This window comes from Loa loa (assembly GCF_000183805.2).
Source record: "Loa loa unplaced genomic scaffold supercont3.6, whole genome shotgun sequence".
NCBI classification, from domain to species: Eukaryota; Metazoa; Nematoda; class Chromadorea; order Rhabditida; family Onchocercidae; genus Loa; species Loa loa.
In genome coordinates this window covers 719,489-734,001 of record NW_018108186.1, presented here as the reverse complement: position 1 = coordinate 734,001, position 14,513 = coordinate 719,489, and the positions used below count along the sequence as shown (strand labels likewise).

General features: G+C 34.3%; 2 protein-coding genes across 2 annotated transcripts in view; one reads left to right on the top strand and one right to left on the bottom strand.

Annotated features, from left to right (window-relative positions):
• The window catches only part of LOAG_16526 (FYVE zinc finger family protein), a gene marked incomplete at both ends in the record, with an annotated part of 11,701 nt that extends 1,078 nt beyond the window's left edge, over positions 1-10,623 (bottom strand). The window contains 25 exons of the mRNA XM_020449180.1: positions 422-561; positions 848-973; positions 1,154-1,294; positions 1,467-1,545; positions 1,780-1,933; positions 2,113-2,245; positions 2,516-2,644; positions 2,781-2,865; positions 2,961-3,193; positions 3,361-3,441; positions 3,856-3,979; positions 4,182-4,379; positions 4,527-4,715; positions 5,016-5,186; positions 6,159-6,319; positions 6,414-6,638; positions 6,765-7,052; positions 7,259-7,408; positions 7,720-7,861; positions 8,119-8,357; positions 8,688-8,947; positions 9,108-9,266; positions 9,620-9,780; positions 9,886-10,027; positions 10,359-10,623. Coding sequence (XP_020307370.1) covers positions 422-561; positions 848-973; positions 1,154-1,294; positions 1,467-1,545; positions 1,780-1,933; positions 2,113-2,245; positions 2,516-2,644; positions 2,781-2,865; positions 2,961-3,193; positions 3,361-3,441; positions 3,856-3,979; positions 4,182-4,379; positions 4,527-4,715; positions 5,016-5,186; positions 6,159-6,319; positions 6,414-6,638; positions 6,765-7,052; positions 7,259-7,408; positions 7,720-7,861; positions 8,119-8,357; positions 8,688-8,947; positions 9,108-9,266; positions 9,620-9,780; positions 9,886-10,027; positions 10,359-10,623 — 4,175 coding nt within the window. The remainder of the gene's footprint in view (positions 1-421; positions 562-847; positions 974-1,153; positions 1,295-1,466; positions 1,546-1,779; positions 1,934-2,112; positions 2,246-2,515; positions 2,645-2,780; positions 2,866-2,960; positions 3,194-3,360; positions 3,442-3,855; positions 3,980-4,181; positions 4,380-4,526; positions 4,716-5,015; positions 5,187-6,158; positions 6,320-6,413; positions 6,639-6,764; positions 7,053-7,258; positions 7,409-7,719; positions 7,862-8,118; positions 8,358-8,687; positions 8,948-9,107; positions 9,267-9,619; positions 9,781-9,885; positions 10,028-10,358) is intronic.
• An 853-nt stretch (positions 10,624-11,476) lies between these two features.
• Positions 11,477-11,904, top strand: LOAG_01841 (hypothetical protein; the record flags this gene model as incomplete). Its single annotated transcript, XM_003137379.1, has 2 exons — positions 11,477-11,594; positions 11,711-11,904. The coding sequence occupies 2 exons, from the start codon at positions 11,477-11,479 to the stop codon at positions 11,902-11,904; spliced, it is 312 nt and encodes a 103-aa protein (XP_003137427.1).
• Positions 11,905-14,513: the final 2,609 nt, after the last annotated feature.

Genomic DNA, 14,513 nt, shown 5'->3' with positions numbered 1-14,513 from the left:
CATCAACTACACAGAATGGTCAATATGTTTTCATACGTGGAACTTCGCAGTTTTGAATAAGTGTTTCAGTGACAACAATAATATAAGAAAATGATTTTCTTATGCACATTCTAAATTATACACTTGTTGCTCAGCGGTTCATTAATTAATAAATCAAGTTCAAAATATAACGCGAGAAAAACCTGGGCAGAAGAAAATGGCTATCATTGCTGATAGCCATGCTTAATGCTGCCTTAGAATGAGGATGTACATAAAGCTGATTATTCCAAAGATCTTTTACCAAATTTTCATCCAATAAAACCAGATCTGCCGTTCTTTTTCCTTCTGATGCCATCCTATAAAGTTCATTCAGTTTTCAGTAAATGAATTAGTAAAGTGAAACACTAAATTTCTATAGATAATACTTCCAAGATATACAAACCTGTTCCTTTGAGAGCCTTTCAAATCCCATACTTGCTTCACATTTCGGCGATAAAATAGATATTCCATAACCAAAACATCAACTTTCAATTGTTGACCATTGCTTTTGTTTTTGTAACAAATTCGGTATACGCCATAAACCTAAAACTATTTCCAAATATTAGCAAGTAGTAGAGACCTAAAGATCTCGATACTTTTTTGATTACCATCCAGATATAAGTATTCTCCAGTTGATGACTGTTTGTAACTAAATAATTTCCCACAAATTTCGTGTTAAGGTAGCCCTGCTTCACTACATTTCTAAGTTCATTAAAACATGAAGCTCTGCATTTTTTTGAAATTAGTTTTATGCTCCTACCTACTCCACAGTATGCTTAATTCTGCATGAACTATTTTATTTTTATTATCTATACAAGCAAGAAAGTACCTTGCAAAGTGTTGTCAATTTATTATCCGTCATAGCGGTAGACACATAGCTAAAATAATTAGGACCAAATTTCACAAATGACTGGATTTCGAACCAAGACATCTGCTTGAACACAAACCGATCATCCTGTGAACAATGCAGAAAGAAATTACGGAATTCGCTTACTTTCATCTCTTCTATAACATAAATCACTCGTTAAATGCTGCAATCTATTTTTTTTTCGTTTTTTTAAACTCATTCCCTTAATTCTTCATGCGGCTCTCATTTCTTTGGCATAAAAATTATCCAAATGACGATGAAACTTGCTTGTGTGCGATAAAATGAAGCTCCAGATTTGCCGCTCTGAGGACTCCAACTACGGGATGAGCTTAGCGACCTCATAAAACAATCTTCACCTTCAACAAACAACAACTTTCTCAACATATGGAATCTTTCAGCGTAATAAACCTGAAATGCAAATATGCAGCCATAATTTGCTGCAAATCACTTCCACTATAATGCATTTAATGACAATGATAATGGTAAAAAATCCAACAAATTAAAATATAAACCTCAAAATCGTGTAAAATCCAAAAGAGCGTCTCAAAGATTTTAATAAACAAATCTAATATGATCGTACCTTTACGTAATATTGCGCTCTATCATCAGCAAAATCAACTTCAATGTGTTCATAATTCGCCACTGAAACTGATTCCACTCTAAAACTAATAAGCTAAATTTCTCTTTTATAATGAAAAATAGAACTTCATTAAAACAAAATAATGAAATCCTTCTGATACCACTAACTTTAAATTTCGTTCTCGTTCTGCTATCACAAAGTTTTTCAAAAATAAACTGTGACTGCTGCAAGGATATTCCCTTGACTTTCTCTCGATAAAACGAAATGTTTGGTAATGTTAAAAATATTTTAAAAGTTTAAAATAGCCGTTTACTCAGCAAAGGTATTATAAGCAGAATCACGCTGCTTTCTTCGTTTTGTATTATATTCAACTGAAGATAAAGCATAAGCAATGATGGAACCAATATCCGGATGTGTTGCACCCTTACGATCGATCACATCACGCACGACAACTGCTGCTAAACCTGCTAAAAACAGTACATAAAAATGACATGCTACAAAGAAAGTATCACTAGATCACATCGAACTTGCAACCATATGTTAAGACTTCTAAATAATGAGCAGTATTCTTCTGATAGTCATCAAAAACAGCGCAAAGTTAAAGAAATATAAAATATACAGTCATTTTTCATGAGCGTAAACAAACCTGATGGGAGAGGCAAACTGAAGTGGCACTCAGCGAGGAATGGGCTCTTCAGTGGGATGAGTTCAAAATCTAAACTATTAACCTGCACGTGATTCACTGAGAGAGTTTGTTCGTTACTCACTTTATTTGCTTCCTGAATAATTAAACAAGAAAATGCCGAGGACTTTGGTAAGTCAAAATATTATATTTTTTTAAGCAAATGATTAAGAGCGCTATAATTTGCTGCAACTCTTACATCTATAAATATATGTCAAATGAGTAATCGGAAATAATTTCAGCGATCCAATCACTCCATTTTTTACACAGAGAAGAATGACTAATTTCATTCAACCTAGAAGATAACACCAGAGTTGGAATATTTAACTATATTTTCTTCTGCAGTTGAAGTGAATTCAAAACTTACCGTCGGAATACCACCACCATTACATTTTTTAGTAGTTCGAATCTGTTGAGAAAAATACTGACACTGTTCATTCCATAAATTTATTGCATGTTGTACAATGTATCGACAACGACAAATTGTATCAAAGGCCTATAATATTTCAAGATGTATAAAAAAAGTTTGTATTTCATTACCGTAGTCCATCAAAGAAAATTCGCAAACTTCACAAATCAGTTGGTATCTATAACTCTATAAACGGCATAAACAAAAAAAATTTTAGAAACACCTGAATATAAACAGCATCGTTTGACCGAACTGCTGTTGGTTCGCCAGCAAGCGCACCACTTGGGTCAAAACACTTTATTGTAGAGCTAAAAAATTATAAATATGCGGGAACATCATAAGTATGCAAAAAATGATGTCAAGAAAGACCAGATACTTTCAAATTACTTTACAGAAGAATGACCTGAAAACAGAGCAAGCGTCTCTTAAAATTTTTACTGCTTGTGCATGACATGTCGAATATAAGCTGTTTTCAGAATATTTTGATAAATTATCGATCTGCTCTGACATGATTTTGAACATGGCCGCTGCTGCTTCTTGTATTTCATTTTTTGATTCAGCGACAAATTTTCGAGTAAACATCATCGGTTCAACAGCACAAACCAATGGACTGAAGGTCACATGGAATGGACGCACCTACAAAACCAAATTGATTCAGTATACTCAATAATTACTGCAGCTGGAAGTTTGAAGTTTTAAAGCAATAACTTTCCGTCCCTTATTATTCCCGGAATCATCCATCAATCTGCTGTTTAAAATACTTTCCTTCTTATACACAGCTCAAAAGAGAAAGGAAAAGCAACCAGTAAGACTTTGAAAGTTGTCACCAAGTTGTTGAGAGCGATATTACGTTCATGTTGATGGAAACAACAATGTTCGCATTTCTAAACAAAAATTACTTTCAGAAAGAAAGCAATTATGAATTTATAGAACTCTCGTTAGTATAGTTTTTTCCATATTTTTATTATAAGGGACTAATTTAAGTAAGTTCTACTTTTCTTAAACTATTGATTTACTCGTCACTGTAGTTTAAAGGGAGCAATGTTGACTGCAATGATAAATTGATTTTGCATGTTCCATAAGTGAAGAACTCCGTTGCTATAACTGCAGTGGAGAACAACTGCATACCAACAAAGAGGCGAAATGAAGTTGTAAACGAAAGTGAGAAAAAAAAAAAATTCATCCATATTGTAGGAGAGCGTGGAAATGTTTAGAGATAGATAAATACCTTATCCTTTTCTAGTAACTCAATTTCCTATCGCAAACAACGTTATGAATGATGAAAATATTGTGCCCACCTGCGAAAGTGAGTTGATTTTACATGTTGCATATGCACCATTTGCTAAATAATTCAGATAACGAGCAAAACTCAACCGACATATACTTTCTGTCAGTGGGACTACGGAGGACGATGATTTACACCTGGGTAAAATAATATTTTAAAATACTGACTAAACATAACAATTAATGTACTGGAATTTTATAAAAACAAAAAGGTAAGCCTCAAATTTTCAAAATTAGTAAGGAACAAGACAAAAGTAAACTTTGAAATATAAATGAAGCTGTCTTTAAAGATCAGTTGATTTAGAAAAAGCTCGCCGTGAAAAATTGAAATCTTATATACTTTGGGCAGTAATGCCAGGCAAATAAGGTGTCGTTTTGCTCATCCAGTGTTGCGCTGTTAGGCTCACCATTTGAATGCACATAATTCTGCGTCGTGATTTCCACACAAACGTTCCTATGAACCAGTCTTCGAGAATGTTCCATCATTGGCAAATCACAGTTTGTAGATGGACATTGATATGCTCTGTTAAAACAATACCTAAAATGCTTGCAAACCCATAATAATGTGTAAAAAATAAAGTATTTATTCCATTTTTCTGGGAACGACTTTCTATCTTTAACAACACGAAATTTAAGCTGGAAAAGATTGTGGAATTCAAAAAATTTTGATGGAGAGATGACAAACTTTCTCAAGAAGTCACCCAAAGACATGTCATTAACGCCATAATAGTTCATGTTCACAACCCAAGGCCGAATGCAAAACAGTGGAGCATTCGACGATTTTGCACAGAATGATCCGAAAAGAACTGATATTTGTTGATGAGCAAACGGATCCAACACATCTTCAGTCTTTTTATTAGAAACTGTTTCTTTTCTGCAACAAATAATTATAACCAAGATACAATTTATTTGACCTTTGTACTCCTAACGATTTTCCGTAAACAGCGGTCATGTCATACAATTAATCTAACTTGAATATGAAATATTGAAATTTAATTAAAGTTGACATATGACTTGAACATCTAAAATTTAATGTTATAGCACATAAAGGTACTATTATCCTAAGAACTAATATCATAATTTCAGATAAATTAGTCTATCACTACAATAATTTTATTGAAAAACGGAACTTTTACTTTGCAGGAGAAAATTTTTTAACAATATGTAAATTAACCGTAGACGATCCCGGTTCTGGTTATTAATGCTGCATCGAAGCATACAGCCAGAAAAAGCTCGAAAAGAGGCGATAGCATCTTCATCCACTTCCGTCAAGGTGATATTTTTCACAAAAGGATGGACAGATTTTTTCAGCGGATAATTTTCTGTCGTACAGTCGGAGCTTTCCCTGAAGACCATTTCATTACAAGAAGCAGGATTTCTTCAAGAACGCTCAAAAAAACTTCAAAAATATACGAAATAGATGACTTTATTAACACGATATAATCAACTGTTCCCTTTTTATCATGATTTTGAAACAGAAGCTGTCGGAAAAACTCCGAAAATCATAATGCAAATTTTCTACCGGATTATGAAAATTAAAGCTACGTTCAAACAAAATTTCCATAATATCCAGTAATCGGGTGACGAAATTTTGTAAGTAAAATTAAAGCAATGAAGAGGATATAAGCTAACAATGGACAGCATAAAACAAAGACGTCTAAGTACCTACACAATGGACAGTGCCAAAGGGTAGCCATACCTCCATGACAGCCCCGATGGAGCTTACAAAGCTTCTAATCCATATGTAATCCATATGTACATATATATATACATAATATACATATATACATATATATATATATACATTGTACATATATATATACATTCTAATCCATATGTACATATATATATATATATATATATCAAAAAAAATCTCGAGACAGACAGTTGAGTTCACTTTTACAATCGAGCAGACGATACATCCTCATCGCTTATCCTCCGCGACTAACCCACAACCAATGATATCCTCGTATATCCGCCACCATTGGACAACAAACTACGATATTCTTCTATTCACTAAATACATTTCCCGTAACGTATTCCCAACTCAACGACCTATCATCTAATCGACAGTCAAATTATTGTCCAAGGGAACGAGGAGTTTGTTAGTTGATCATATTACTTGTTTTTTGTATAACTCATCATTTCTTACCAATCATCGTCATACATATTTTATACCTTTTTCTTGTTGTTAACTAGTAATATTATGCAAGAACAATACTACCTCCCGAATAAATCCGTATCGCCGAGAAACGAGTTCAACAGAAAAATAATTTCCCAACAGAAGCAGAGATTTATTCCAAACTACAAATCTCACCTGCTGTCATTGCTTTCAACTGATAAGCTGTTAATAAAACGACTGAAAAACTTTCTTAGTGAGCATCGTCGACCCTTCGATGTTTCTAGAAAGGGAATACCAAAGTTGATCAGTGGAGAAGGTGAGAGAGTGGACTTCTTTAAACGGTTACAGAAGTTATCCTGCAAATTTCTGAATTGGACCATGAAAAAGAAAACCGAAAGCTCTTAAGATTTTAGATACCCGCCTGACTGAGAGGACTATTAGAGTAATGACCTTGTTTGTATCCAGTTCAGCAGCATTAATGGAACAAATATCACAATCTGCGGATCGATTTGACAGAGTTGTACCACAGCTGGACAACAGCTTTACTTCAAGATGATTAGAATACAACGTAAGAATTGCATAATGTAAGATCCGTTTAGCTGCCCGCAAATCATTTTTTGAGTTACCCCGCAATAACACAGAGCATCCTAATTCTGGTGGGCATTCCTCAAACATCTGAAAAAGTAGATAAGTCTATTCATTTACAACAGGAGTATATTTTACAAAAACTTGAACACAATATTTCTTCAAAACAATCTTGAAATTTCAAGAACAGTAACTTTAACTGAAAATAATTTTCACCAGTAAACATTTGTATTTCCCATTCGCTAACTGAATCTTCTTTTGCCGAAAAAATGGACAAAATCCAATCTTTTGGTTCAGAATTTGTGCATCAAGTGAAGGCATTACGTCAGCTCCAGTACTTCTTGCAATCCTTTGCAGAACACGTGGTTTAATATTAGAAACAAGTGTGACTTTAGCTCTTAATAACATCTGTACAGCTAAGCCAGCTACATTACGCTCAACCAGTACCACTGATGGCCGATGTGAAAGCAATCGTTCCACCTGATTCCGTAAATATTCACTTTCCTGCAACTAATTAAGTCATTGCTGTAAAGAATGGATAACAATCAAAATTTAGAAAAAGGCATGAATCTCTAACCTAGAGTTGGAAAAAAAACTCAAGGAAGCTACATGATATCAGATGTATTTTGCAGCAGTAAAATTCAAACCGTACTTCTATTAGTTTATAGTAATTTAAGTTTCCAGAAATCCTAAGTTATTCGAAATTTCACCTGTGAAATTATTGGTTCAATTGAAGAAAGCTTATCGTTAACTCGTTCATATTCGATGCTCCCTTCCAAGGTTAAAACTGATGCATTACGAATCTCATCTGGCATCGATTCATGGCGGATACTTTTGCTACACACTGCCCCCTCTATTACCTGAAACAAATATTAAGGTGCTGCTAGCAAGAATTACTTATAGTCAGGATTTTTTGGATGAAGCAATCAACTTGAAAATGAAGTCAAAACTCTCAATTCCGCCCACCTTCACGCATAATTTTCGATCACCTACACATAATGAACTAATGAGCATAATGAACTTTTCTTGCTGAGCAAAATTATATCTTTTAGAATTGCAAGCGGTTTCTTCTTTTTAGCCCCTGAGATATTCTTTCCTACACTATTTGTCCGAGCATCCACAAATGCATACCAATTTTACATTGCTTATTAAAGGGATATCATAAACTAACCTTCGCGGAGGGTTTTTCAACTGCAACATGAAGGCTTTTGATGTGAGCATGTTTCATGACATTAACATTTTTTCGTCCCTCCATATCAACTTTAACCATTGATGATACAACATGGCTTACGGACCATATGATTTCCCACCACCTAAATCATTATTTTACAGATCTTTCTTCACTAAATGAGATTCAGATCAAGAAAGTGTCGGTAGGTCAGCATATTGTCTCCGTAATGATGAACGAAATGCTATTTACAAATTACTTGTGGCATCCCGTATTTTACAGACCTGAGCAATTGTCTTGATTTCTCAATGGAGAACTAAATATGTAGTACACCAGCGACGTGTAATGTCATAGTAAAAGTGAGTTTAGACTAACAAGATTAAGAAATTAAAGCAAACTAACTCTCTCGGATCCAACCCTTCACGATTGAAAAGATGCAAAATAAGTTTTTCGGATTGAATTTCAAAACATCTTTCAATTGTTTCACAGAAACGAGGATCTTCATCTTCCGTTTTCGATGTCGGAATTTGTGGTACTATTTGTTGATCATCCAATTCAGCAACATGACAGTTTGATCTATCATCGATGTCCATGTCATCTTTTTGCAACGCTAAGTGTGGATAATCCACTGGTTCTGGTTTCTGAAAGAAATCGTATTAAGTTCGATTAACTCGAAAAAGCTGTGAGAGTAAATTTAGTGCTCTTAAGAATAAACGTGAAAGAGTCCTTATCAGAAAAATAAAAAATCATAACATTCGCAAATTTAAGAACCAACTGTGATTCACTGAAAAACATGAAGTACGTAAAAAACATGACACACAAAAATTAATAGCACAAATTCACTGCAACTTTAGTACCTCTTCAGAGGCATCCGTAGTGAGAATGTTTCCCAAACAGAAATAGATATTAAATTTCAAATCCTTTTCTTCTCGCATTACTTTTGCTGGGGAAAATTTTCTCAAACAGCTAACCAAGTTTGATGAATCCACTGGCTTCACGTTATCAGTCATTTCAATATTTTTCACCCACTCCGGTTCATGATCATCGCCAACATCATGAGTAGCCGAACACTGAACACCTGAGTTATATATAGCTAATTCCGCTACAGAAAGTTGAGTAGGCGAATCAAGTTTCATTGATGGCTTTCTTGGAACTGCGTGTTGAAGTGGTGTTCCATTATCATTATTCCCATCCGTAGCAATAGATGAAATCGGTGACCAAGATACTGGTCCTGCAACGTGTATTGTAAGTTATGTAAGGCTTCATTTTTAAAAAATCCCGAATTCGAGAATAAATTTACTGTTACTAAACTTTTTTTCAGAAACTTTATTCCATATAGTTTTAAAAGTCATAAAATTTCAATGCCAAATCTTTTCCAAACTACAAATGACCTGCAAAAATCGTTGATACCGAAACGTCTGTCTCACGTGTCGATTTTTGGTCACAAGGTGGTGAACTGGGTATGTCCTCTGATTTTGATTCTGTTTGCGGTAAATTCGAAACTACAATGTGTGCACAGTAGGTACACAACCTTAAATCGCCCGTATAACCTGGAAAAAACAGATTGTGAGATTTGTGATTCTTTCTACATTGCTGTTTAATAATTCCACGAAAGATTCACTTTCATCTTTCATGAAATCCAACCTAGGCATCATATGATATGCAGGTGATACCCAGACATTACCGAAATAAGGGATATACTTGAAATTATAAGTAAATGATAAGAAAGGTTTTTTTTCGTGAAGACGAACCAATCACACATCTCCTTTAAGGAACCCATGTCTACCACCATTAGCATGGAAGTTAAAAACTTTCTTTTCAGTGCGGATATATCCTCAATGTTTATTCAAATCGCTTAAAAATAAGACATTATTCCAAAGCAAGGAAAATAATTTAAGCAGACCCAATAATGATCCAGAGACCTGGACACCACAACATTTCGAACAAAATATTTGCCCACATAAACGGCAGTGGTGTCGCCTTCTGAAAGGAGTAAACCGTTCCTGGCATTCGTAACATTCCCGTCCACTTGAATCTGGCATCCAATAACGCCGAAAATCACTCCTACAAATGAATCTATGACTATCAGGTAGGAAAAACTTGCCAAATTATGAAACATTATTTCCGAAAATCGCTGCTGTAGAACAGTGTTTCTTTAATAAACCTAACCTTTCATAATCCAGGAGATCTGGATTTTGTCCTTTGAAAACAGACGCAAAACGAACATATGATCCTCTTTTCTCTTCCACAGTATCACTGCCATTTTCATTGTCTTCCTTTGAATTTACACCAATTTTGTCAGCTTGATTTTCTAAAAATTCTTGAACATGACACATGAATAGCTGTTAAATGTCTTACCAGTTATTGATATCAAAATAATAAGTACATCCGAATTATCAAAAGCCAAGTGCGGACGGCAAAAGTGAAATAACAAACAAATCGTTCCTTCTACTGTTGGAAGAAAGAAGTTAATTAAATAAATCATTCAAGAATTCGTCTATTACCAATCAAACAAACAAGTATTTCTCCTACACACAGAATAAGAAAATAAAGAACAGAAAGGACATGAAGTTGAACTATCGCTGGCAAATAAAAGAGAGGAATTTCGATGCAGGTAAATACGCATAAAGTAAAAGCTTTACCTGTAGCAGTGTTTGGCGTCTCTCCTACTTCTTTGTGTCTGGATCGATCGAAATTACTGCAGCTTTTAGACGGTGAAATCGACGTGGCGGTTGCATCTACAGCATTATCCACCATATTGATGTCTTTGGATGACTTGAAAATTCGATTGAAAAAGTTGCCGAAAATACCGGCTGAAGTGGATGCTACCGCTTCATCAGCCAATTCTTCAGGATGAGGAGCGAAATAGGTGATGTATGCAGTAGCATCATCAGTTGGTGCATCCATACCTTGAAATTACTGCTGCATTAAAGATACCTTAACATCATGCTGAATGGAATTTCATTGAGAAGAAGATGAAATGATGTGTAGGAGCCCTATCCAAAGCTGATCCAAAGTGCTACATACAATGTGATGAGAATGAGGCAAGCCAATTTATAATACAGTCCGTGTGCTCTCAGCGTTCTTGCCCAGAAAGAGAGCACATTGAGTGAAAATGCAAATGAACCGTTTTAGAGGACATTAAAAGTCAACTTGAACCCAAATTCTGAATTCAAAAACTACAAAACTTCACCAACTGAACAAAAAAAATAAAATCATTAATCATCAGGACTGAAATTAACGGACTTCGTTGCGGTACCGCATTAAAAAGCACTCGATTAGTTCATATTATTTTGTTACTTGTAGTTTGACGAGGGGTTGAGGGTTTTATAAACTTCTTCAGACCTTACAATTCTTTTCAAAGAATAATGATAGAAGGCAATCCTAATTGTCGTTCGTTCCTGCTATCGCAGCAACTGAATCACAGAACGTGTTCATCAAGTCGTTCGTTCGTTGTGTGTTTACTTTTCGAAAGTTACCAGTGAATACGAAAATACAAATAAATCAACGAATGTACTTGGAAAGTTCATGACTGGAGTAGACCAGGAGAAGATTACTTTAGGATTTCAAAGATTCAAAACGTATAACTCATCCGAGGCTTTAACTTTTCATGCGAACGGAGAAACATGCGGATACCAAACAAGTAAAAGATAATGAAATTAAAATCTTGCATCTTTCTTTAATTTCTGTTAACCTAAAACGTATGATTTTTGAATATCTTCTCGGATATTTGAGTGGGATGTTTGAGATTATGTTGGGAATGGAAAGGGTGACTAAATATGGTACACCATGGATGAATGTTCATACCTGTACACCTTCGACGAAAAGGCGAGGAAAAAGCGAAAATCAGTGCTACTTCATTCAGAAGCCGCAAGTTGGTTATTTACTGTTTACTAGGCTATGCCTGGGACAATTCTTCATAAATATAGAATGTAATTTTATATTGTATGATTCGAACTTCTGGAAAATCTGGCAAGGTGTATATTTTTTTGAGAAACAGTAAACGGAAGTACGGTGCTTCCGATAGTACAGGTGCTGGAGGGACTGAGTTCTGAAATTCTGTGTTCTAGACCTCCAACATTCCTGAATGAGGTTGAATTGCTTTTTATCAAGGTAGGAGAAAGCGAGAAACTTATTTGCTGTCTTATAACCTACACTATAATTGAGAAGTTTGGAAACGATATGTGAGAGTTTGAAAGAATAAGAAGGTGGAATGTTCATGCGAAACTCTGAGGAGATTGCTTCCTCTGAGAATTTTTTCCCATGACTGCTGATGTCGCTCACTTCTGCATATTAAGAAGTTATAGTAGTGGTGAGTTTATAAACGATATAGGATATTAACTAAAGACAGTCGCCATGAAGTAGGGACTGGCCTTCTTGAGCTTATTCTAGCCTTCATCCCTGAACACTTTCATTTTTATTTTTCACACGAAAATTCACACAGTTAGTTCCAGACCGGACTTAGTAATCTCTTATCTGTCACCTAACTCAGTGTAGTCCATAAAAATAAACCATCTCCCAGTAAATGCAGCTTCCTCCTGTTTTCAATTCCAAGTTGTGAATTTGAAATTTATTTGATTTTATGTTAGCACTCCATCGGCACGTAATAACGTGCTGATTGCAATTAGCATGTATTTTTTGATCGTAGTATTTTTCTGAACAAAGTAATAGCAATAGCAGGAAGTAATAACTATAGATCTGGTTTGAATGATTTGAATCGAGCTTTGGATTATATGGAATTCTCTTTGTGAATATTGTTTCTACTTCAAACTTTGTCCTTTAATTGCTTTTTTGTTTTAACCTCTCTGTTTTACCCATCAACAATGGTCTACTATAATATTTTGTAGTGCTATCATTCTTGATTAAAAGTTTTGTATGTGTTTTGGATGACTATTTATTTATTTTTTTTGTGGCAAATTTATTATTTCCTTCCCTGTTTCAGAAATTGGGGTTTTTCTAAACTGTTGCAATCTTTTGATTCATTTTTCGATATCCCGTAACAAAGTCACTGTCAAGTCTTAAAATATCTTGAAGTTTAAAATTGTCAAATTTAAATTGTAGTAGGCTACAAAAAAAAAAACAGATCACAATTTGTTGTGATGAGAAACAATCACAATCGGCAATAAGTGTTTATCGAAATAATACATGAATTTATTGAATTTATGACTTTACATAAATTTATTTGGAAATCATGTTAAACACTAACTTCGGGACATATTTTTAGGATTTCGTTTTCTCCTACCTCGGATTCTACTGCACTCACTGTTTCTATCATGCAGTAGTAATTGCAATATTTTAAATTGAAATTTGGACTTAATGCACTGAGTAGACATCTGAACATCAAACTTGAGGTCAGTATTTAACTTCAAGTTCAATTTTTTTTTCATCACATTCAGTTAATTATCCACAGCATTATCTACCCTTTATTCCTAATAAGGATAAATTTGCTTACCTTATCGATCTTGTCGAATCACTCGTCGTATTTGTACTGTTCATCTTTTACTGCAGATGTATTAATTAAATTTATCACCCCAAAAGGTATAGCTCCCTATTTCTTGAAATCTGTGATATCTATTATTTTCAGCGACTGGTGTAAGATTGCTTTGAAATCCGATAACCCGATTTCTTCGATCTATTATACTCCGTAACATATCACCATGTTATAGCAAACGATTGCTGTCAATTTCGCTATTGAACTTGTAGTTGCATTTTTTTGCTGCCACTTTTAAACTGGGGATCAGCTGTAGGTAATGCACTGAGCCATTATTGTGCTTGTTAGAAGAAACCTATTTGAAGATCTGCTGTTCTATTTTGCTGCTTCTGATTTGACAAGAGTGGCTCTCGAATTTTACATTTATAACTGACGAAAGTTGTTGCCCTTACTCTTCCTCATTCTTTTGGAAATATTCGATTTCAGTTAGTAAAGCTTTTGTGAATCTGTTAAACTTTGATGTACTTTTGCTTTATTTGATCGAATATTGTGTTAGGAAATTCGGAAATAATTTTTGCCACATTATCTAATGCATTATTATGCATTTTTATAATAAACTATTAATAGGTATATCTTAATAGATAATATCAATTATGGTGTGCTTTTTCTTTCATATCTGTTATTAGAATATTAATAGCATTTTCCTAAACTTGAGTCTGCAAAATGAGATGCAGATGAGAAAAGTGAATTCTGGCAGGTGTAGAATTTTTATTTAAAGAGGTTTGAGAAAGTGAACTCCTTTCCTATGTCCTTTAGTTTTTGGTACACTGATCTCGACATATCAGCATAATAAGCAATTTTAATTTGTATCTGATTGTCTATATATGTGATTATTGGTAAAACGACTATATATGTGGTAATTGATAAATTCAGCTTTGATAAAAGTGGAAAGCCAGTAAATGATCTGGCAATCGAGCCTATAAGATAACTCTTACGTAGCTATCTTATTTTTGATTCTACATGGGATTTCCGTGCCATTGATTTATCTACAATTCTAATTTCTCCTTTGATTTCTTTGCTTATTACTACTCGTTCAACAATTAATACCAGAATCCTCATTGCAGAAGTCATTCTGTAATTTTTCTCGCATTTGATGTTAAAAATGCGGTAACATATAAGCAGATCTGCATCGAAACCTGATAATTTTCTCTTGGATAAGAATATTTCATTTACCAAAATGTGGTTTTTATTTGTTCGAGATGTTATTGGTTTCGATTAAATCGAGACATTTTTAAAAAAATCTGTGTGTGTCTATCAGCTGTTTCGTATCAATCTCCGCTGTTGATGATTCACGGTTGAAGAGTTG